Source organism: Varanus komodoensis, unplaced genomic scaffold, assembly GCF_004798865.1.
Source record: "Varanus komodoensis strain SLA01 unplaced genomic scaffold, ASM479886v1 scaffold116, whole genome shotgun sequence".
Classification (NCBI taxonomy): domain Eukaryota; kingdom Metazoa; phylum Chordata; class Lepidosauria; order Squamata; family Varanidae; genus Varanus; species Varanus komodoensis.
The window spans coordinates 756757-779932 of record NW_025335333.1 but is presented as its reverse complement, the minus strand read 5'-3'; the positions used below and the strand labels follow the sequence as shown (position 1 = coordinate 779932).

Below are 23176 nucleotides of genomic sequence, written 5' to 3'. Positions count from 1 at the left end.
TTCTCCAAAGCATTTTAGGCCTTCCATTATCGGGGTGCTCTTTTCAGTCAATGCTTTGCTTATATCATTTTTATCACAGTGTTGGCCTTGGAAGCAGCTCCTGGCTGTCCAGCTGTATGGATGTGAGGCTGGGGAAAAATGGAAAATCAGAGGAGGGAAGACAGGATGGGAAACCTTTTTCCAGAGACTCATTGGAAAATTGGGGAAAATTTTTTTTCCCCCAAGCCCTCACTGCTGACACCCTTTTGAGCACACAGCTAGTATGGATCTAGAAATTAACAAAGGAGTGTGTATTAATTCACAAACACAATGTGACACTGGTCAGCGCTCAGTTCTTAACATTTATTCAACAGCTCATAAAAACCCTTCTGGGTGAAAAATATATGCCTGCAAGCTTTCTTTTAAAAAAATCAACTATAATAGAGATCCAGAGTTTTTAAAAACACACTCGTGCGCACACAAGAAATGCATATTTCTCACACTCATCGCTCTGTTAAGCCTCTGGTACTGGTGCCTCTGCAGCGCTGCTTGTCAGAGGAGAACTGCAGAAATTTCTGGACTTCCCTCCCCAAGTCAGAATCGCTTCCTGTACCCCACATCTGGTCTTTGTGCTACACAGATGAGAACTGGGGCGGAGGTTCTGATCGCTATGTCTATGGTCTGCTGATAAGGGCCTGCCTTATCCTACGGGCAAAGCACCAACCTGACTATCCACCCAGCCATAATCCCAACTATCCAAGAGACTGGGCTGCTTCTGTTGAGGTACTGAAAGAAGGGGCCAACAATCGTGTGATCTGCACCTGTTAAGGGACTGCAACTGGTGGTCAAGTCTGCCTGCTTGGTTCATCTCTTGGTGGCAGTCGAGGTCTGCGTCTTGCAGAAAGAAGACTGAAGGGCACCCACTGAGCGCTGGGCACGGAGATTGGCAGGCGATCATAAATGAGAAAACGGCACGCATGGTTCTGCGAACCAGGGACAATCGGGGCATGAAATGTGTTGGTGGACCTCCACAACTGGCTTTAGGACGGGAGTGTGAACAAGGGTGTGCTTCTGCCTTGAAGATGATCAAAGCCGCAGCAGCCGGTGACGGAAGAAATCTAGCAAACACCTTCATATATTACCACGAAGATAAATCAACACAGTTCCTTGGGGAGTTATGGATTATGCATGTAAGCTCAGGAGAAGCACAAGCGATGCAGCAGCTGGTTTCGGGTCCTTCAAGGGGTCATGTTCCACCACTTGAACGAGAAGGGCTTTCGGCGGGTATTTGTCCCGCAGTGGATTTCTCCGTAGAGGGCATGATAGGTTTTAAAGTCGTCGATGAAGGTGCAGGATAATCCCAGTGGCTCCAGCAGACGGCGGACCTCCGCCTCCAGGCAGCACTGCTCATGAATGATGGGTCCAAATGGCTTGGGGATGCCCAGATACTTCCCCAGAACAATCATATTCACCTGGAAGCAAGAGAACAAGACTCAGCAATAGACCCATAGGAAGGCATAGCCCCATGTAGGTGCTTTATCCTTCATCCCGAACCCATAAAACAAAGGCCAATCAGAACCAACCTTTAAAACCTTCACTAAATTTTAGGATGCCAAATTAAAAACATGCATCTTGTTCAGCTTCCTTAATGTAAAAAGAATGGAAACTGGTTGTAAGAACATAAGAGCTTTGTGGGATAAAACCAAGCTCCCTGCTAGTCCAGCATTTTGCTTATACAGTAGCCAGTCAGCTGCCTCAAAGGTGAGCCCACGAACAGGACAACACCCTCCTACCCATGTTCCCAGCAATTGGAGTACACAGCATTCTTCCTCTGATGTTGGAGGGTTTGCAGTCACTTGGACTAATGGTTATTGTTAATTCACATGAATTTGTCCAGTTCCCTCTTCGTGGAGATTGGTGGCCATCACAGTATCTTCCTTCAGTGAATTCCATGCTTTTAATTAACTCCTTCCTCTGATTTGGATGAACCCACCACCACCACCACCAGTGAGCTTCATGAGATATCTCTACTGGGTTCTAGTCTCATGAGAAAAGGATACCATTGCCTCCATCTCCTTCACAAAAGTCGAAAGTCCAGAGGAAAGCACCTTCCAGAGTCTCTTTAGACCTCTCCTGCTGTCTAAGGAATTGCTCAGGTCACTTAGGGATTTGGGGACAATGCAACAGACAAAAGGTGTTTGGGGGAAATGGAACCGGAGCGTAAAACTTGCTGGCAGGATTGTGCTGGAGGATGGGGACTCACCAGGTCTGGGAAGTACGCGTGGGCTTTGCAAGAAGACGACCTCTCAAAGAGCTGAGGGATGTCGATGATGTCTTCCTCCGTCAAGTCCAGCTCTTCTTTGAGGACGTCTCGGTTCCAGTCGATGCATTTCTGGAGGGGGCGGAAATGCAGGAGGGCGGGGGTCATTGTGGGGGGACAGATGCCACAGCCTGCTTGCTCCCGAACGCTCTGCCTGTCCAGCAAGCCGGTGGGAGCCATGAGCAGGAGGAGCAAGAACGGGCTGTACGAAAGGCAGGGAGAAGGTAGACTCCCTGGGAGAGGGCCATGGAGGGTGGCTGGCGCAAGGGCCCTCTGGCCCCGTGGGCTTAGATCCCTGAACGGGATGCGGGATGGCTGCGATTCAAGATCGGTGGCTCTGACACTGCCTGGTAATGCTCTTGCTCCACATCTTGCTCCTTCCTTCTCTGTCTGCCCGTGAACTTCATCCAGTCGGCCTCAGTGTCTTTTCACTGGCACACAAACAAGCAGCAACCAGCGAGTTTTCTCCTGGACCTTTGGAGAGTCTTTTTCTCTCTCCTGTTTCTCTCCTTGGCTTTTGCTCCTTGACCGCTCTAGCCCCTTATCCCATGTCTCTCTGGTCACCCGAAAGCTCATTTCCCTCCCTATGGATTGTGACCTACTTCATGAAGACGTATTGAAATGAACACCGTGTAAGTTAGACCACAGATTGGCAGACTTCAGGATCCACTCTGGTTCCAGCTGTGCCTGGTGCAAAAGGCTTTCAAAGCATCTTGGCTGAGTATCTGTTTCATGCTTTGGACCAGCAGGGAACTGAATGGGACCTTACAGGCCTACTGCACCCACATCGTCTTGGTCTCCCCAAGCTTTCTTCACTTGAGCAGAATATTTCATGGCAGAAAGGGAGACATTTTATTTCTGCCATTGCTAAATGATTAGGAGATGGAAATCCTTGCCAATGTTGTGCAGCCAGTCACAGATTTAGCAGCAAATCCAGGCCTACTGTCTGCCCATCTGCGAGTTAGACTAAGATTGGCTGCGACCCAAAGGACGTCGTCTCTGAGTGCCAAGAGCTTTCTTCAGAACTTCTTTGAGGCCCTTCCACTCCCTGCTCCTTCCTTTGACCTCTTCTCGCCGCCTCCCTTTCTGCAGTTTTATCCCCATCATCCCACTGCTTCCTCAGAGAAGCTGGCCCACAAACTTTCTCACAGCTCTGTCCCCTGAGCGGCCTGAATGGTGCTGCACACCGGGCGTTCTCGTCGGCAGCAGGACGTCCCTCCCGCGGCCACATGGTGTCCCTCCATCCCTGCGATCGCAGGCTTCCATCTCCGTATCGGAGCAGGCGCAGAGCAGTGGGCTGCTGGAGCGGAGCCCCTGCCAGGCTGCTTGCTGTTCCTAAGGGCACGTGAAGATTACCTGGAAGTACTCGTTGCAGCTTTTCAAGGATTTGTCGGAGAGGATCTTCTTTATTGAAATGGGTTTTTTTCCCAACTGCCCTGTAAGAAGAGAGACATCGCTGGCTTCTCCGTGACGCACATGCTTGGGGTCTGGCTTGGTTTGGCAGCAAGGAGTCAAAGTGCATGAACTCCTCTGAGATAGAGAGTCTCCTGGAGCCAGGACTCCGGAGGTGCAACACCACCGGGACTTAGTTTTTATCAGCAGGGGTGCCGCGCCCTTCACATTACTTCACATGATTATCTCTGCCCTTGGTTCACAGCCTCTGAGGGGGATGGATCCCCCCCTGCCCTGCAGTGATAAATCATCTTCTGTTGTAATGCAAGGTACTTGGGAGTAGCTTGGTTTGGAATGGAGGTTTCGGTCCCTATTAGCATTGCAAAAAACAGGAAACTGGTGGAGAACAAAAGCACTTGGAATGGCTTTGTGAATGTCTATCAAGCAGCAGCTTGAGTTTGGACTCTGCTTGGCATCTGGCCCCGGCCTCACAGACTGTTGTGTCTCGGTGGATTCTGGGGACTGAGATTCTGGGGACAGAGAGCACGTGCAGCCAACAACAGGTGCCTGGTGCAAGAGCCCTTCCCAGGAACACTCTTGTTTCAACCCTGCAATGCAGTGCAGGGAGGAGTGACTGGGGGAAGCAGCCGCCTTACCATCAAACATCAGGGCGTCTCCATAACCCTCCTGATTCTTCTCCTTGAGCAGCTTGAAGCAAGCGCTTGGGCTGGCCAGCAGCAGGCGGAAACCCTGGAAGAGAGAGCGAGCGGAGATGGCTGGGAGGACTTGCAATTGGGACCAGAGGCTTCAAACCCAACTTTGGGGGCCTGCAGAATTTTGAAAGGGCTCTGTCGATGCTCTCACAAAATGAGTGTGTGCAACAACCTGTTCACAAAACAGCTGCTGTGCAGGACATGGCCAGTCTCAGAAGATTAATTTCCCAGAAGGCAAACTTCTAAAGCCAAAAGAAAATTGAAGTTGCCCGGGCACATAAAAGAGGGAGCTAGATTCCGAGCTCCAAAGCACAAAGCTTTTCTTCTGAACCCAGACAAGATGGTGCCAAGAGGCACCCCTGGGCTTTGCAGCAAGAGAACTTCCCTGTTAAAAATCTATTTTTAATATGACGCGACAGAATGGAAAGGTGCCTTTGGGCTGCACCTGAGAAACCCAGTCATAAATCATGCATACCTTTCTATCACCGGCTGGTATGAACGTCAAGAACTCATCGACGTGACCTACGAACAGCCAGTCAGAGTAGAGTTCAATCGGAGACTGCACTTCCTGGGCATACAGGAAGTCCTGGATGTCTTTGACAACCTGGTCACCCTTGGCCCTAGTGAGCAAAGAGAGAGGGTGTTGGTTAAGGGTTTTGTGTCCACGGTGAAGAACCACGCAGCCCATCTCATGTTCTGACCCAGTCTTCATCAACACTGTTGTTGAGTGGCCCTAGGAAAGGTGGGCGGGCAGGCCATGTCCTCGCCACCATATTTCCATCGGATGGAAAAATATGGGGTGGCCCCCAGTGCAGAGGCCGGGGCGTTCATGTTACAGCACTGATTGCTTCAGCATTCTTTTCGATAACAACCTTTTTACAGGGTAGGTGACAAAGGTAAGTATGGATGGGCATCTGCTGAGGGGCTCTTCCCCAGGTGGGCCCACTGAGAAGTCCCTCCCTAGAGTCTCTCCTCTTCTCCACTGCCAGCTCGTCTTTACTTGATCCTTGCTCTGGTCCAGGCAGCAGTGGTGGCAAGAAGGTGGAGCAGGAGATGCCAAGCCTCCTTCCTTCCTGTCTGTCTGTCTGTCCATGAATCAAGCAAATGGTGGCCCTGAGGAAGAAGAGGAGCTGGTGGCCACGGTGGTGAAAAAGCAGGTTCTCTAAGGGAGCAGTCCTGCGGGCGGTGTCCTGCCCCAAGGGCCCTCCAAAACTGGGAGCCAGCACAGCCTATGGGGGGAAAGTAACAGACAGACTTATTCTCAGTTAGACCGTCAGGTTGGCAACAAGCGCTGACCGTTTCTCTGTCTCCACATACGTGGGAAAATAAGTCCCAATGAGGATCCGCCCCAGAGGATACTCCTTGCCCCTGACGGTCACTGGAGGGCTGACTTCAAGGTTCCCAAATGAGTCCAAGCTGGACAGTTTCTCCTGGGCTGCTTCCCGGGTTACGTAGCCAAAGTCCGGGCCCTTGCACGAGAGCGAACGAGAACAGAATTAGATTATTCTTAACACATCGAGGCTTTTAAGCCCAAAGCATTTAAGAAGAAGAAGTGGAGGTGTGCCAGAATACTACAATGCAAAAGGAAGAAAATGGGTGCCAGTATGTACGATTTTTAGAAAAGTGTTGATTGCAAACTTGGGTTGCCTTGTTATAGATAATGCTTGATGGCGCATGACCTCTCGCTCTGCAGGAATTGCTCATCTCCTCCTGATGTAAACATCTCATTTTCACTCAGCTGCCAATGCAAAAGCAGTCACTGCTAGCATCAGATCCCATCCTTTGGAGCTGGGGGAAATGGGCCTCAATGGGCTTCGCTTTACACTCGCTGTCAGGACCTCGCTTTCCAGTTTAGAGAGAGCTTTTCAGAGCTCTTCACGGTTCTATTTTGGGTTGCTTTATCCACTCTAAATAGGGCCACAGTGCAGACCACGGCATGGCAGAGATGTACTGCTTCAACAGCTAAGATCCTAAGGTAGAATATTGGGGTGGAGGGAATAGACATACCAAAATTTTCTTAAACGGAAAGTTCTTCAGCCCTCTGTCTCTTGGGGAATCAAAAACCACCGGAAATGACTTATGCGGGGCCTGTACGTAACCAAACTCCATCTCATCCTGGTATAACAGATGAAAGAAAGCGAGAATATCACGACCATTTCATGCCGGGGAGCCGAGCATTGAGGTTAAATGTTTGGATACCGACCCACTTCAGGGGCCAAGGCAACGAGGTTTGACTCCAATTTTAAAAGGCATTCCAAATAATGCCCCCTCCCTCGCACATCCCGCGATAATTCCCCCGTCCCGCGACCGTGCACATCTTCAAGTGTTGAGAAACATGTTCACATCTTCCGGAGTGATCAAGCAGCACAACGCCCCCACTGCTCACAGGCCCTGAGCAGGAGCAGCTTTGCTGTTGATGTTTCTCGCCCTGGCATGCCGCCTCTCGCCCCCTCCCCCCGCCGCCTCCTACCTGGATCCAGCGGTCACCCTTATTCTCTATTTCCGGACAGATGACCAGCTTGCATCCAGCTTTCTGGGTGAGCTTTTTCACATCTGTGACGAAATCAGCGTTGTCTTTCACACTGGATAGCGCAAGGAGAGGTTGGAGAAGCCCAAGTCAGGAAAAAGGGGGGACGCTTTCAGTGGGGATGGGAAGGTTTGAGTTTTTCTCATAACCAAATGAGCAAGCAGATAAGCATCTAGATGAACTAGATGCTCTGACATGCGCTGGCCATGCTCTGAGAACATCTTGGGTAGGGTACTATGGTAGCTCCTGCATGGGGGTTCACGGGAAGATGGGCCGGAGCCGGCACCTAGTGCAGAGCGTAGAGGCGATCGTGTTATGCGGTCCTAAAGATCTGCCCGGGCTCCCCACCAGCTTCCAAGCCCAATTTCAGGTCTTGCTCTGTCCTATAGAGCCACCAGACCCCTGGCGGGGTGCCTCCCCCACCATCAGCCAACTAGGATCTTCCGGTCTACAGGGGACTCCCCTTCTGCATCTCTCCCACCCCAGTAGATGCACTGGGAAGGGTGGGAAGTTGGAAGGGCACCTTTAGTGGGAACTGCCGTTCGTGAGCTCCCATTATCCCCCGCTGAGTAAGTCAACGGTCTTTGCATTTACACCGGCACTTGGCTCCCAGCCTGCTTGTTTCTGTGCCTGAATTATTACTGCCTTATTACTGCCTCACTCCTTTATTGCAACAGGATGCAGCTGTCGCTTTATTGGTCCCTGAGACATGCATATTTGCGCGCCGTTCCGTGCTCCTGCACCAGAGGAAAGCAGGCTGTGAGAACGGCAAATGAATGACCGTAGAGATGAGCAGATCGTGTTCTCGGAGGGGCCTGTGGGCGGCCTGGTATATTTTGCCTGCTCTGACTGGTTCCAAAGCAGGCATTTGAAGTGATGGCCAGCAGTTTGCATGGCCTGCGTGCACTTGCTACTGGAGACTATGAGTCGGGGGGGGACAAAGGAACGTCCCCCTTAAATGGGCGTTGGGCCCTGCTGATCTTCCTTGCCTAGCGTCCCTCCTTGACTGGTGTCTGGTGGCTCCTTGTCAGACGGGAGGCGGGAGAGAGCCTCCTTTCCCTTCTCTTCTGCAGCTCCGGTGGGGCACGTGCCGGTTGGAGCCGGAGAAGGAAGCCAGCCACCTCTGCCTCCTGGATGGACCAGCTTGGCCTCCCCTGGCCTTGATGTCATTCCAGGAGGCAGCAGAGGCTGCCTTCCTGGCCTTCAGCCCCGTGCGCTTCCCTTCTGCTGGCCCAGCCCCAGACAAGCTCCTGGGCTTACAGACCATCCCCGATCTCCAGGTGCGTTGTCCATGAAGCTCCGGACACTCCTGCACACACGCGCGCGTTTCTGTGCAGCCCTTTACCTGCAGACATAAACTGTCACGGGCTGCAAGGTGTTGGGGGTCATGATCCACGGGGCAACACGGAAGACCACGGTGTCGCTGAAGATCGGTGCCTCGGGGAGTTCCTGCGGCAGGGAAAATGGGAGCGATGAGAGAAGGACCAAGGGAGGAGTTGGCAAGGTGGCTTCAGCAACGAGCTGACCCCAAGCGCCTCCCCAGAATGAGATCCGGCCCTCAGGCCAAAAGAGCCCGGCACAGCCACAAACGCCCAACTCGGGATGGCATTGTGATGTTGCCTCCACGAAAGAGGAAGACAGATCAGCTGCTTGCAGGTGGCTTGCTGCCAAAACCCACCCTCCCTCCCTCAGTGGGACCAAAGGCCTCGTGTGTGCAAGCCGGGCACCCCCTCCTTTCTTCGACAAGCTGCTCCTCTCGGCTCGTCCTACCTGAGTGGTGGCCTCGAGCAGCGTGGCGTGGAAGGACACGAGACCTGTGAAGTCAGTGTCAGGAAAAGCCAGTCCTTCCACGTAGAAAAAGTCCTCGGCCTGGCCACAGCGTTCCACCAGATAGGAGAGCTTGCCGGAGCCTAGGACATGCTTGTATTTGCTCAGCTTCTTCCCTGCAAATCAAAACAGAAGTGCATGGACCAGACCTGAGTTTTTTTCATTTATTTAAAAAGTTTTATATGCCGCCCAATACTAAAGTCTCTGGACAGCTTACAGAAAACAAAACAACCACATACAACACACAACCGTTCTGTTTATTTGGAAGCAATCGCATTGTTATCTCGGCTGTCGCCGGCACCATCGGCTCCAGCAAGATGTACAAAAAGACGACACGGGGGGGACCCTTCCACTAGCCCCACTTGGGGTGCAGCCCTATGCATTTTGACAGATGCACAGGATCTCCTAAACTCTGCACATGCCCCAGATAGCATTGCCCTGGCCCTCCCCGTTTCCTTCAACCCTGAGACTCAACAGATCCAGAACACTTACCCTGAGCATGAAAGACACCCACTTTGTTGTCGTCAGATGCCGAGACGTGGAGAACTAGCTGGTGGTCATCGAAAATGTCATCAGGCCCACGCGTTGTCAAGATCATGAGGGACATGTCCCTGAGGTCTGAAGAGGACATGGGCAAGTTAGAAGAGCTGCAGCTCTGCTTGGATTATGTCCCAGGCAACCCTTGTGGAGTTATGGCCGCCAACACTGGGATAGACAGATCCAGGCCTCACCCAGGGTGAGCAAGCTTCCTATGTTCCTATTTAAATCTTCCCTTCCTGAAAAACCATGAGGACTAGAATCTTACTGTTGTAGCTTACTCTTACTGGGAAGAGTTGTAGCTCTGAGCACATTTACAAAAGCTTGAATCCCTGGCAGCATTTCCAGGTAGGGAACTGCTGCCAGACAGTGTTGGCAATACTGGTCTAGATGGACCAAGAGACTAACTTGGTATTCTGCAGTTTCTGGTGGTTCTCTGGACCACACAGCCCCCGGTTTCAAACCAGCTCTTTGGCTGGTACAAAGCTCCAATTGCAGGCTGGCCCAAGTCTTAAAGGAATGCAGATTTTTGTGAATTGTTGAAAGTATAATGATGCAGTAATACTAACAGCAACAACTCTACTTGACTGGATTAAACAGCCACCCGGTGCAATGAATTGAAACTTGTACAGTGTTTTCAGTATTTGATTGCGTGGCATAAAAGGTGCCACCGCCAAATGAACACTGATCCGGATATCCAATCCTCCTCTGTTGACGCTTCTGTATAATTTTGAGAAAGTTGTACGGATATTATCCGCATGCAGGAGAAAGGCTCTGTACAAATCCTTGTATTTAAAAAATGGGGAATTTTTAAACAAGCCTTGTGGGGCCCCACAGGTGCCACATTCGGGTCTCCAGGGACCCCCAGGGGATGCTCTGGCCAGGGCTGTTACCCACCCACGAACGACTGCAGCATCAGGTCTTTGTTATCCATGTTGTCCGCCTCCCGGTCGTCTTTGTCACAGTTCACCAAGAGGATGGCTCCTTTGCCATTGGGGCCCCATGTCCAGTTTTTCTGCAGGCAAAAATGAAACCCATGGAGCCCCCGAGCCTGGAAGCTGCGGCAGCAAGTGGGAGGCCGAGCGAGGGGCCCCGTGATCCACAGCCGCCGGGGAGCTAAGCTTGTGTCGCAAAGCGGAGGCTTGGGCGGGGGGAGCCGCACGGCAACACAGGACGAAGCCCGTCCATCTGTTCTGGCAACAAGCCCCATCGCACAGAGGAGAAATTAAGGGAAGCCGCTTCAAGATAATTTCTGCAAAATAGGGGAGGCGCCGTCCTTTGCGTTCACGCACAAGTGCACAGCCTCGCGCTCTCCCCTGCCCTTCTGATCTGAACCACACGGGCCAAGTCTAGGCGCAAGCACTGAGAGATCAGCTGGGGCCAAAGGCGACAGGAGAGACAGCACTGCCTTTCGGTGGGCTAGAACCTTGGATCATCCTTCCCGTCATCCCCTTCCCAAGTGGGACCGGAGAGTCGGGGCCTAGGAGGCAAACTGCCCTGCGCGCTCTCGCCTTCACACCCTGCGTGAACTTCCCCACTGTGGAAACAGACACTGGGCCGGTGGGGCCCATGTTTGCTTACTGCCCTTACGGCGTTTCTTTGTGCAGCTCCTGTCATCCTTCCTTAGAACTGTGCTTCCCCGCGTGAGGAAAGCGAGGCACAACTACAAGAAATCCAGGCAGTGACAGCCAAGTCTGCATTTCCTCTGGTGGTAGCGAAGCAAAGCAAAGCGGGAATTGTTTCTCCTTGCCGTGCGCTCCAGCTTTGAGGTCTGAGGCTGCCCTGCGCTGGGGCTCAGCGCACTGGGGAGAGGCCACAGCGCAGGCGGGAGCTGTGCTTGGCACGAGGAGGCCCCAGACCTGCTCCCCAGCTTCTCCGGGCAGCAAGATGCAGGATCTGTGCCTTAGCTAATTGGCTACGCTTTGAGGGGAGCGGCTGGGCTTGTTTGTTTGTTTGTTATTAGAGCTGTGTCACGGGACACGTTTTCTACATCAAGCAGGGCCCAGGTTTGGTCTTTGGCGGCAGCTGCTGGCAGGGCAGGAAAGCCCCTGCTGGGAGCCCCAAAGAGCCGTTGCTGCCGGTCAGTGCTGGCAGTGCTGGACTAGATCAGCTGGGTTTGGGCTTGGAAGCAGGCCGTGTCCGGGGTTCTCTGGGTCCGGTTGCCAGCTGCTTTCCCTCCTGCCCTGCCTGGACAGGTTCTGCCAGATGCACCGTCCCAGCCTTCAGCTTGTGCTGAGTAAGGCTTACCCTGCAGGTACACACCCTCCGATCGCGGACGGCCTCGCCTCTGCTGGAGCCTCAAGCCCCAGGAAACAGCAAGAGCCTCCCGGCAGCCACGTATCTTCGGCACGGCTGTGGACTCTGCACGGTACATGGTTTTGCTTAACAAGCAAGCATCCCTATCCAAGGCTAAAACACAAACACAAAATCTTGCACTGGCTTTGCTCCTGCAGGGCAGAAGACGACTCTTTTTGACCGGTTGGTTTGCTGGAAGCGAAGAACCGTGACGCCGCGTCCCTCTGGGGCAAACGCCCAGACTGCATCCCCGTGCTAAGAGCTCTTATGCTGAGCTGTATTCCACCAGCAGGGCCCTTTCTCACCTCGGAAAGCACGACCATACATACATATGCACGCCTTTACGCTTTCAGGAAGAGAGACCAATGCCATTGCGAAGCAGTTGGAGGGAAAATGGGGAATCGGCATCCCCAAAATACGGGCAAAACAGCCTAAAGCTCTTCCTGACTGCAAATAAGCCCAGGAGGAGGGCAGGGGCTGCACAGAAACCAGGAAACTATCAAATGGCCATACGAGAAGCGCCATGGGCTGGACTGGGACCCTTGGGGGACATTTCTGCAGCCCTGCGGTGTACAACACGCAGATCCTCAACCCATCTCCTTCCAGGCGAGTTGTGGCTGCAACAGCCCCCGCACCTACCTTATTCCTCGCTCTCCGGGTCACAGTTCCAGAACGGTTTATATCGGCATCCAGGGAGATTTCTAAGCAGGAGAAAACAGGAGAAAGAGGGCTGCATCTCCCTTGGGCAAGATGTGCTTTCCCCACTTCATGCTTAGATTTTACTTGTACCGTGAGCACACCGAGATGACTGGACATGGCTTGGTGAACCTGCCTCATAGGGGAAGCGGTGGATAGCGGGCGCAGCAGAGACCCCAGTCCTCTCAGCGGCTGGCGTGCCCGCAGCCCATGCCTGCCGTGAGGCAGCCTCTGTGGGGCGAGCCAGCCCTAAGGCAGGGCTGCGCGTTTCTGAGAACACGTCTGCCGGGAAGAGCACGTTGCCAGGCCTGTAAGTTATGCAAAGCGATGCGTGAGCGCCTGCACCTCGTCCGTGCTCTTGCGAACGCGCAGCACCTGGTGAAACGGAGGGCAGGACTGGCAAGCGCCTTCTTGAAGAAGTGGCCATCGGCTTGCACACGCTTTGGCTGATGAGGACCACCCGGAGAAGGGCCTTCTCTGTGGTGACGCCCCGATTGTGCTTCATGTGGAGGTCCACAGCTGCCTCGAGCCCGTGGTGGCTTTCCATGCCATGCAGGCCAACAAGGCAGCGAGTCCTCCCGATGCAGCTGAACGTCTCCCTGAGCATCTCCAGGGAAGCTAAAAGGGTCCTCCAGCCACGGGCCCCAAGGAATTCCTGAGTGAGGGCTCTGGAGGCTGCACCCCACAGAGCTGGAGGAAGCAGACGATGCTGGGCTCCCCTCATGCGCTCCGGAGCCGGAGGGAGGCCCAGAACTCACAGCTGAAGCGCACAGCTCCGTAACCACGGCAACCAGGCTACTGAGGACCAAAGGCCTACTCATGTGCAAAGGCCTCCTCAGTAGGAAGGCTCCCATGCTAACAGCTTGCAGCTGTCCCTGGGTGCAGGTGGAAGTCCTGCAAATTCAGCCTCGAGTTGGGAGCCGGACAGCGTGCCTTCCGCTCCTCCTGCCTTGACTCCTTGCTGTTCCCGGGACACCCTCCTTTCCAAGGGCCCTCTCTGCTGGATGGTAAGTGCTGTTGTTTACTTTTTGCTTGCTTACTAAACTGGTTTATCCCAGGGCTGGGCTGAACTCAGCTATAGGGAGACAGCTGGCTGTTCTGAGAGCTTTGTGGAAATAGCAGAGATGGGGAAACTGGTTTTGTGTTTCATTTGGACTGTGAATGTTGTTCTTTATGCAGCCATGTACCCACAGGACAGAGGTAAGGGCAGTCTTTTGCAAAAGGGCAGTTTTTAGAAAGTAACCCAAGGGGGACTGGGTTGTCAGAAGCAACCCAGTGGGAACTGAATATACTCTGGGGCTGTGGAATGCTGGAATTGGAGTGAGGCGCAGGAACGAGAGAGAGTGGTTGGAAATGGAGCCGTAGCACTTCATACTGCAAAATTTTGTTGCAGGTATTACTTGCCTTGAGCTGATAAGGATCGGGGATTTTACCCCCTGAAATTAGATTTCTAGTTATTTCAAGAGAATTTCAAGAACTGTCATTCCTGTTAAACCCCTTTCTGTTTTAAACCCATGGTAGCTTATAAAGCTGGTAAAAACACCACTCTGTCATTTTTACTAGCTTTCTTCTAACATCCTTCCAGTCTGATCTGCCCAGTTGCAAACTTACCAACACAGGTGAGGTGGAGAATAGCTTTGGCCATGGACGTCTTCCCGTTTTCTTTGTAGTATGAAATTCTGACCTGCCAAGATGAGGAAGTTCAGCGGAACTCTTCGTACAGTTCATGCAAAGTTCTTCATATCAGCACACGTTTAAGGCACATCCATCCAGTAAACTTAGCACCACTTTGAAATGTTACAGCCTCTGGCCTGTCATTTCAGATTTGTTGGGAAGAAACCTTGTTTCCTAATCCCAGCATGACAGACGTTGGGCCGTGGAATCTCTTCCAGCCAAATTCCACGTCAGGGAAGCTGCGTTCCAGCGGTGCAGGGAGGGCAGTACGGCAGAGGCGTAGGCAAAATACCAGCCTTCTTTGTCTTAAAGCTCTTCTTGCCACTAACTTAACCGTAGGAGAAGCATTTCAGTGCTTTAGAATCAGGAAACGCTGCACAAATACCAGGAAGCCACAACAACCCTACAGTTGGGTTGCAGATCACAAAATGAGCTGATGGGTGGGCAGCTCTCTCCAGCCAAAGTCTCCGCCTTTATGGGATTAAAACCCCCAGGTTCTTGGGAGAGGAAAGCACAACTGTAAACCAGATCACGTTTTGGTGGTGCCAGCGCCCTGCTTCGGACTCTCACCTGGGGCACTTCTTCCGCACACCCGTGCCAGCTCAGGTTGAAAGGGCTGTGAGCAAGGCACCCTCCACGGCCCTTCCCTCAGGGACTCGGCCTTCTGCCCCCGCTCGTGCTCCCGGATGTCTGCTTTCTCCCCCGTGCGACCCCTTGTGGGCCACCACAGAGCTCGGGGCCCGGCGTCTCCCGCCCCTCCCTCCTCGCCGCCGCCTGGGCCAGGGCAAAGAGCCCCTTCCATCGGAGCCTCTCACCTTGTCTTCGTTGACTTCAGTGCTCGGCGCATCCATCGTGACAATCACCTCCACCCGGGCGTTGAGGGGCCATCTGGGCACGCAGGAAGGGATCTTCAGGACCTCTGCGTTGTGGACGATGTAAAGGTTGACGCCAGGCGTCCCCCAGACGTCAAAGCCCGTGGCCCCAGCAGGGGCTGATCTGAAAGAACAAAACACCATTCCCAGCTGCAGCTTTCCTCGCATTTGGTTCTGTTGTGCGTTGCCCCACAGAGCTCTGGGGAGGGTGCTTGCGTCATGTCCCCTGCAAATCCCTGCCATTTTAGTAGGGGGCCCTCCCCACTCAAGCCTGTTCTGCAGGGAGGGGTTGTAGTCCCACGTAAGAGCACCCGCGCCCAGTTTTGATCTTTGGCAGCATGTGGCCCCTGCCCCCCGTTAAGAATAATTGTATTTTAGAAAATCTTCAGAAATGAGCTAAAAATGAGGAAGGGCAAGGGGCCTGGGGGGGTCCTGTTAGGGAGACTTTGGAGAGTCCAAGACAAGCAGGCGAGTCCAACACCTGTATGATTTAAAAAACGCTGCCCAGAGCAGAATGCTACCCGAGCATCGTATTTTGTGCATAAGGATTTTGGGGGCGCGGGCAAGCAGGGATGCCACGCTCTCCCACCAGGAAGACCGTCACTACGATGGCGGCAAAGGAAGAGTGCTGGGCAGGTGCTGGAGCTGTTCTCAGGAACAGCTGAGACGCCGGGCTAGCCGGGAGTCTCCAGAAGGAGCAGCGAACCCGGCGCAAAGTGGCAGCCATCCACACATGCCCCGCGGCTATCCGCCGCCACTCCACGAACAGGCTTGCTTGCTGCGACACGCAGAACCTGGGCTGCCGCTTGCGAAAGCGAGGCTGCGCAGCCAGCAACCGGAGGAGCTCCGCGTGCCGAGCCGTGCGGCCTGAGCGGCACATCGGCGCTCGGCGCTCATTAGCGTGCTGCCAGCTCACACCCAGCCTGATTGAGCTGCCCTGCCATTTTTCCGCCTTGGCTCGCTCCTGCTTTCCATCCTGGCGCTGTGGGTGCCTTCCTCCTTCCTTCCTCCCGCTGTGTTTGCAGGACCAGTTTCTTCTGCTTAGCAAGAGCGATCCCAGGGCTTCATTTCCTTTCATTTCCCCTGATGCATCATCATCTCCCATATTGCTTTTACTTTTTGACAGTTTCTGTGGCTTCTCCCACTGCCAAAAGGCGGCTCAGAGTGCCTTGCTGTCCTTTTTCTCCTTTTCCGTGCCACATCCCCGTTCTGTCTCTTGCCCCTCTGCTCTTCAGAGTGACGCATCCAAGTAGAAGTCCCTGTGCTCTCCTCTGCCATTTGGGGTTTCGGTTGTGTGTGGCCTGCACTGACCCTGCCAGGATCGTTCACCGCTGCCGCCTCAGCTCACCCCTTGCTTCCCCCGCCGCCTCACACAAGAGCCGAGTCAGTGGCCTTGGCAGGCCTCGTGGGTGGTGTGACCTGTGGGGTTGGTGAGGAAAGCGGACGAGGCCACCTGCCCCGCTGTGCTGCCCAGAGGCAGCTGGAGTTCCCCCGCCATTGCCCCGAGCCCCTGCCTCGGTCCGCTTGCTCCTGGGCAGAGCTGCTCCCAGGCGCTTTGCACCTTTCCCCCCGGGCTGCTGCAGTGCTGACGTGGAGCGGCTGCCCCGATCTCCCGGGCCCCGACCCTCTTTGAGCCAGGGGGCCAAATGCTGCCTGCGGAAGCTTTTGGGGACCCTGTTTCCGTGGCATGGGCCAGAGCAGGAGGCAGAGGGGTAGGGGGCAAAGTCCCGGCCCCTTGTAGCCTAACCTTTTGCTACCAGGAACTAAGCCTTAGGAGAGGTGGATCAGCCCGGTGGCGTGGGTGAAGGAAGTGCACGCAAGCACCAGACAAGAAAGGTGGCAGGGCGGGACCCGTCCTGCTGGAGTTTTCTGAGCAGGCAGAACGAGGACTGGCAGAGTTGGATGCCCTTGAGTCATCCTCGTCCGAAGACCAAGAGGCACATGGGCTCTTCGGGATGCCGGCAACAGGGTATTCTGCCCTGGAGCCAGAACTCCACGGGTGTTCCCTTGGAGCTTCGCGGAGGTGCTTTCGTCCTCTGCCGTGTACCCAAAGAGCGGCACCCTTGAGTTGAGAAGGCCCCTGCACCTTCTGTGCGGAAACAGCAGCAAAAGCAGCCGGGCACCAGCCCATGTTGGCATCACAAATGAATCCTGCAGAAGATGCCAAGGATAAGCCGCTCCAGTCAAAATGCGAGTTCCAAGCATCTTTTGGATAGGAGTGGATTTGTGTGATCGTTTCTGGATGCGAAGAGAACACTCTGCATTGCAGCTCTCCTCTTATCACTGTGCCGCTTTTAAAGCTGGAATTACATTTTTTTTTATTACAGCTAAATGCACCTAGTCTCCAGAGTCCAGGAAGTGCATCAGGAAGCCAAAATTTCAAAATGGCCAGATTGAAAATAAATGCAACATAAACTCTGAATGGAATGGCACGAGCAGAAACCTATTTGTTCCAACCCACAGTCCTGACAATAACTTCTGAACGGAACAAGTAGAAACGATAAAAGTTTACAACAGTAACAGAGGCAATAATAAAAGAGCAGTTGTTTGCTTAGCCCTCCCTTAACCCTTCTGTGCACCCATTCCATTTTCACGGCCACACAGTCGGCTGATGGGTTTCCAAGAGCATCGATGCAGCAGCCTTTGCGAGAGAAGAACTGGCGCTCTTGTTCAGCCTTCTCCAAGCCGGTACCCTCCAGACGGGCCGGACGGGAATGGCCTCGATTCCCAGCCAGCCCAGGAAAGAGGAGCAGCGCGTCCTTCCCTGCCAAGCCAAACTCAGCGGGCTGCTTCTGCAGACCCTTCGTGTCCGGTCTCTTTGGGACCCTGGACACGTAGGCACTGTGGCTTCGGGGGCGCTTTTGCCCCCTGTTCCTCCAGGCTTGTCTGAAGAAGGAATCATGACAGCTCAAAGGTGTATGGGTTTGGGTTTGGTTTGTTTTGTGTGTGTGTGAGAGAGAGAGATTTAGGGGGCCAGGGTGGCTGGCCTAGGCAAGCGGTTATTCTGTTTTGCAGTTTTGGAATGTTAGTTCAGGTCGGTTCAAAGTAAGGCAAGCAGCACATGAAATTGTAACTTGGACACCCATTATTCCTGTTGGTCTAAGCAAAAGTTGCATCCTTTCTGCAGAGACATTACAAAGAAGCTGCAGAGTGAAACTGCCAAAGCAGAACTGAGAACCAAGTTGAAGCCTTATCTGTTTGAGCTTGAAGAAAGTTGGGGGTTATTTATGGTGCAGTCAGGGGAAAGGACCTGCAGCTCCCGGAATTCCCCACCCAGTTTTCCCAATCTTTGGGATTGCAAGGCTTGCCTATTTGGGGTTTTGTTTCGCATCATTTTCAATTTTAACGCCATCAAAGCCTGTGTCTTGTGCCTTTTGCTGCTACTTGGCTTCACTGCCTCGGTTCTTTTTCAGCGTCTAACTGCATGCCGACTGAGGGTAACACTTGGGTGCACTTGATGAAGTAGATTGTAGCCCATTAATACTTTGCCTATATTAGCCTTTCATGGACCTGGAAAACTGGTTGTTTTGGCAGCAACAAGCAAACACAGTTTAATAAATCGACCTCGTTGCTCCAAATACACGGAGACAACCTGAGTTTTTCCTTTTGTTTTTAAAGACCTTTAGTGTTGATCCAATGGCTTAGATCCCGGCAGTCCCCCTGCCCAACAATTCACAGATGGATAAGCTGGGTGGCTGAGGGAGAGACTTCTTCTGACAAGGCAAAACAAAAGCAGCATCACTACATTGCAAATTAAACTTACACAGGAGCCTCTTGCACCGGTTTGATGCAATCAGCCCTTCTGTGCCAAGACAAAGAATGAAATCATTCGCTGATCAGGAAAAAATAAGCTGGCGCTACAGAGCAGGAAGGATGCCCCAAATCTCTCCGCCAGACGAAGGCGGGTGCCTTCGCACCACCATCCCAATGTCTTGAAACACAACTCCTATCATCACTGTCAGGGGCTTAGGGGAGTTGTAATCCAACACATCCAGAAGGTTTTATGTTGCCTAGCCCTGCTTCAGGCAGCCAAATCCATCCCGGAGCAGCACAAACTTTGTCGTCTCCTTCCTTTTCTTGCGTTTATCACTTTTAATAGTGCATCTTTTTATGTGCTTCGGTGTGGCAGCTGCCTTGGGAGCGGTTTTGCCCTGAAAGGCAGTAAAAAAATCTTAAATGAAGAAGAACATTATAAGAGTGGTGCCAATCGCCCTGGCGTATGTTTTCTGCTCTACCAAGAGAGCTTTGGCTTTTGAGCGGTGTAGAAATGTACTAAAACGAGAGATCTAACCCCCCCCCCCCCCCCCGGCAATATCATGCGCCGCTCTTCTTGGACCAGCCTGCCTTCTTTGCGATCTGACCTTCCTCGCAGAATGGCGCTCAGGGGTAGCTGGCAATGCTACAAATCAAGTCTCTAAACTAAATAGCGAAAGCTATCGGGAAAACAGATTAAACTGCTTTTTCAAAAAGCAGCACCGGATCAATAGGCCAGGCTACATGCCGGCGGTCTGCGTAAACAGGCGCATCTTTACCTGCAGCGGGGAGGGGGGAGCTGGCGGGACCCCGCCTGGCCGCCCTGGCAAGGACGTCCACGGCCGGGGGGGCCGCAGAGGAAGCCCCCGCCGCCCCGAAGCCCCCCCGGCGGCCGTGCCCGGGAAGGGCCCCCTGGGGCACGCGAGGCGAGCGGAGCGTCGCCGCCCCGGGCGCGATGCAAGCGGTTAAGCGGCTCACCCGCAGACGTCCAGGGAGATTTCCGTGCCGAGCACGTAGATGGTGCTGGTCGGCTCCTCGGCGGAGAGGCGGACCCACCGTTGCTCGGACATGCTTCCCGCTCCTCTCCTCTCCTCTCCTCTCCCCTCCTCTCCTCTGCGGGGAGCAGCGCCGAGCAGACGGGGTTAAAAAGGCAGGACCCGCCGGGCGCCACCCCGGCCTGCATCCCGCCCGGCGATAGGCTGCGGGAGGCCTAATCCCACCTCCTCGATCCCCGAAGCCGGGTTGGCGGCGCAGGTGGAGCCGCTCACCTGGGGAGGATCGGCTGGCAGCGCGGGGCCGGGCGGCGTCCGTGCCCAGAGGGAGGCCAGCCGCGCCGCGGACAGGTGCCTCCCTCGCTGGTGCCAACCTGTCGTGCCCCCGCGGGAGGCTTTCCGCTGCTGCGCCTCTGCGGGCTGCGAGCGGCGATGCTGCGCCTGCCGGCAGTGCCGGGCCGAGCCGAGCCGGTGATCGCCCCGGGGAAGCCAAAGGGAGGACTGGGTGACCTCTGCTCTGCCTCTCGGGTTAACCCCAGCGTGAGCGCGTGTGTTTTACTTGTTAAAAAGGAAAAAAGACCGAGATGATAGCTGTGCTGGTCCACGGCTACAAGAAGTCCAAACTCAGGAGACCGCCTGTGATCCCAAGTTTAGACATATGTTTACTAGGAGCAACCAAAAGGCTCCGCACCCTCTGGATCTGCTCAGAGGACCCTTGGGCCGATTTAGCAGAAACTATGCTTTAAAAATGCAAATAAATAGCTAAATCAGTGTTTCCCAACTGTAGCGCCTTCTAGAGAACTCAAAAGCTTGCACAATCTTGTCTGGCATTTTGATTGGTCCTAATGAAGACATTAGTGTATTGTTTTAGTTTGCTTCATGGATTTCAATCCACTTTGTTCCAAGACTCGGCTGTCAAAATTGGCTCTCGTATTTCATTGTGTCTCTGGGCACCATGTCTTGTTATTTTAGGGGATGGAGTTTAGAAACCTGAGAAGAGATGTGACGTGACCCCCTATTCCAGGATGCTCAAACCCCCCCCCCCTTTGGTTGTTGCAGCAGGCTTGTCACCCCCGTTTAATATAACTGGGGGTCTGAGCCTAGTGATTTGCCACACGCAGAATGCTCGGGGTAGCTGCTTTGGCCTGCTGCAAGAGAGGCTGGCAAGATCCTTCTGGCACCTTCGGGGCTGGTGGTTTTGGGAACAAACCTGGCTGGAGTCCACTTATTCCGATAGATTTAGTCTCCCTCAGTTGGCAGGAACGTGGGCGCGGGGCTGTGTGGAAAAGGGACATAAATTGTGAGGTCAAACAGGAATGAGATGCAAGAAATACAGTCTGTTATGATAACATTAAAACTTAAAATGCATTCCGATAGAACACATTCATTCTTCAGGCCCAAACTGTGATAGAATCAAACCTGATTTTTCGTTCTAAAGTAATGGTTTCACATTGAGGTCTCCTTTGAGCAAAGCAACTTTTAGGATCTTGCCAGAGGGCAGAAAAACAGATTTTTAAAGGCGCTGGGGATCTTCTCAAATCATATATGACTAAAGGGAAATGGAAAGCCATTAGTTTCTCTCTCACTTTGGTGAGATGCAAGACTGCAAGCCAAAAGCTTTTGTTGGCCAGACTTACTTCCACTGCTCAGACCTTCCTCAGCAGCTTAGAGATCAGAGATAAGGAGCCGGCTGTTCCAGATACGAAGGGATGGGGCTCGGTTTTCCCTGTGAAGCAATCCTCTACGTGGATGATTAATGTGAATCTTTAAATGTGAATCTTAATTTCATAAAGCGAAGCGAGTTTAGCAGTTTGTTTTCCTTTGACATGCGGCCACATCTCGATAGCAACAGGGGGCAGCTAAGCGGTTCCCCTACTCTGAGAGTAACTGGATCGCTGTTGCTCATGGGAATGGTCAGCTCTGACCAGAATGGCTGCCAAGCGACACTGGCCCCCGTCCAGCTGATGCACCGGTGACCAAGCCCTGTGTGAGAGCAATAGCGTAACCTAGCTGGGAATCATTCAACTCCTAGTATGGCGTGTTGACCGATGCCGCGCATGTTTACTTAGAAGTAAGCCCTCGGGTGCTCAGCGGGTCCAGGATTACATTCCACTTCAGCTCCTCTTAGCAAGATCGCTGAGAGATCTGGCTGCACAGCACCGGCGTTACTCAGTGCTGCTGACAGGTGTTCTCTCTGGGCGCTCCTGGGCAAGGTGTGCTTCCAGTGCCTCGACACTGAGCAAGCCTTCTGCCTTTGCTGCTTTAACAGACTTTTTCCAGGAAGGAAGGAAGGAAGGAAGGAAGGAAGGAAGGAAGGAAGGCGGAAAAAGCAGGAGGAGTGAGACACAGCAGGGAAGTCGTGTTCATTTGAGCCATCTGTGGAAAAAAAACCCGGTTAAGGTAGGGCGATCCCACAATAAAAACCTCCCTTGATAGTACCCGGATTGATTTATGACAAAATTTATCATCCCTTGCAGAGCGGGTAAGAGATATGGGAGCGGGGTAATTTGGAGGGAGAGTTGGTAACTAGGACAAGGCAGTGCTGGAGCACAACACCAGCGACGTGGATTCTGGGCAGTGTTGGCCTCGGGCACCCCACTTCCTCTCCGAAGCCGCACCGCAGCAGCTGAGGCAGCTTGCGAGATGCAGATGAGTCGTCAGCCAGAGCTGCCTCCCTGCCCCGAAGGGGCTGCCTTGCGATTAAGATCCGAGTTACCAGACCAGGGAACACAAGCAAGCACGGAGAGAAGAATACTAGCAATCAAATCTGCATCAGAAGTAGGACTGCAGACAAGGGCGATCTGTCTGGCAGGCGCTGAACATGGGATTGTGAGAAACCAGCCAGCAGCTTCGAAGGAGCTGAGCAACTGGTTACAAGCGTGACATCGAGCAGTTCGGGTGGGACGATGAGAGTTTTGCAGGCTGGAAGGAGGCTTGGACTTCCGCCTCCTGCTGGGCCCGGTCCTCCCTGGGGTCCGTCCCTGGACCTGCAGTGGGTCGGATCTTGGAGGTTCAGGCTCAAGCGCCTTCAGTTCGAAGCACAGAGTGCTTATGCCGTGCTCATGGATTGCTCCAAGGCCCTTGTTGCCCCCTGCTAACGTTGCTCTTCTCCGGCCCTCCCTGAGCGTGAGCTTTGGTTTGTGCTGACGTTCCCTTTGGCACAGCCCCTGGCTAAACTCAGTCCTGCCCTGTGCTCTTTAGTACCACCCTGCAGCCCAGTTGCGAGCGGTTGGCACTGCGTGCCGGAAACCAGAATTTAGATGGTTCATCTGATTGCTGTTGGCGTGGTTTGCATCGTCCTGGCCGTCACCCACGGGGCCAGGAAACGCTTCGCTTTTCTGTATCTCGGGAGGTCTGTCCTTGTCTGAAAACTGCCATAACTTGAGTGACTCCTTCCAGATGTGGCGAGGGGGCACTTTAGCATGGCTTAGTCCCACACTGGGGGCAACCCCACCAAGTTCTGCCACAGCGGCTGAGCCAGGCTGTCTCGCCCGGCTTCCCTTCACCGGACTCCAGATGTGGAGGCAGTTCCTGGAAAGGGGCCAGCTGGCTCCACTCTGTACTGGCCACCGTATTCGGACATACCACTTGTAGTTGCC

The 23176-nt window shown here is 53.6% G+C and overlaps 1 protein-coding gene across 1 annotated transcript; it reads right to left on the bottom strand.

Moving 5' to 3' along the window:
* Positions 1-1217: 1217 nt before the first annotated feature.
* Positions 1218-19655, bottom strand: LOC123018791 (protein-arginine deiminase type-3-like). The gene is made up of 16 exons (XM_044421164.1): positions 19564-19655; positions 14776-14956; positions 13898-13970; positions 12230-12291; positions 10193-10310; positions 9251-9376; positions 8702-8874; positions 8277-8380; positions 6875-6986; positions 6412-6519; positions 5722-5873; positions 4880-5024; positions 4348-4441; positions 3656-3735; positions 2243-2371; positions 1218-1451 (listed from the first exon to the last, which is right to left on the bottom strand). The coding sequence occupies exons 1-16, from the start codon at positions 19653-19655 to the stop codon at positions 1218-1220; spliced, it is 1983 nt and encodes a 660-aa protein (XP_044277099.1).
* Positions 19656-23176: the final 3521 nt, after the last annotated feature.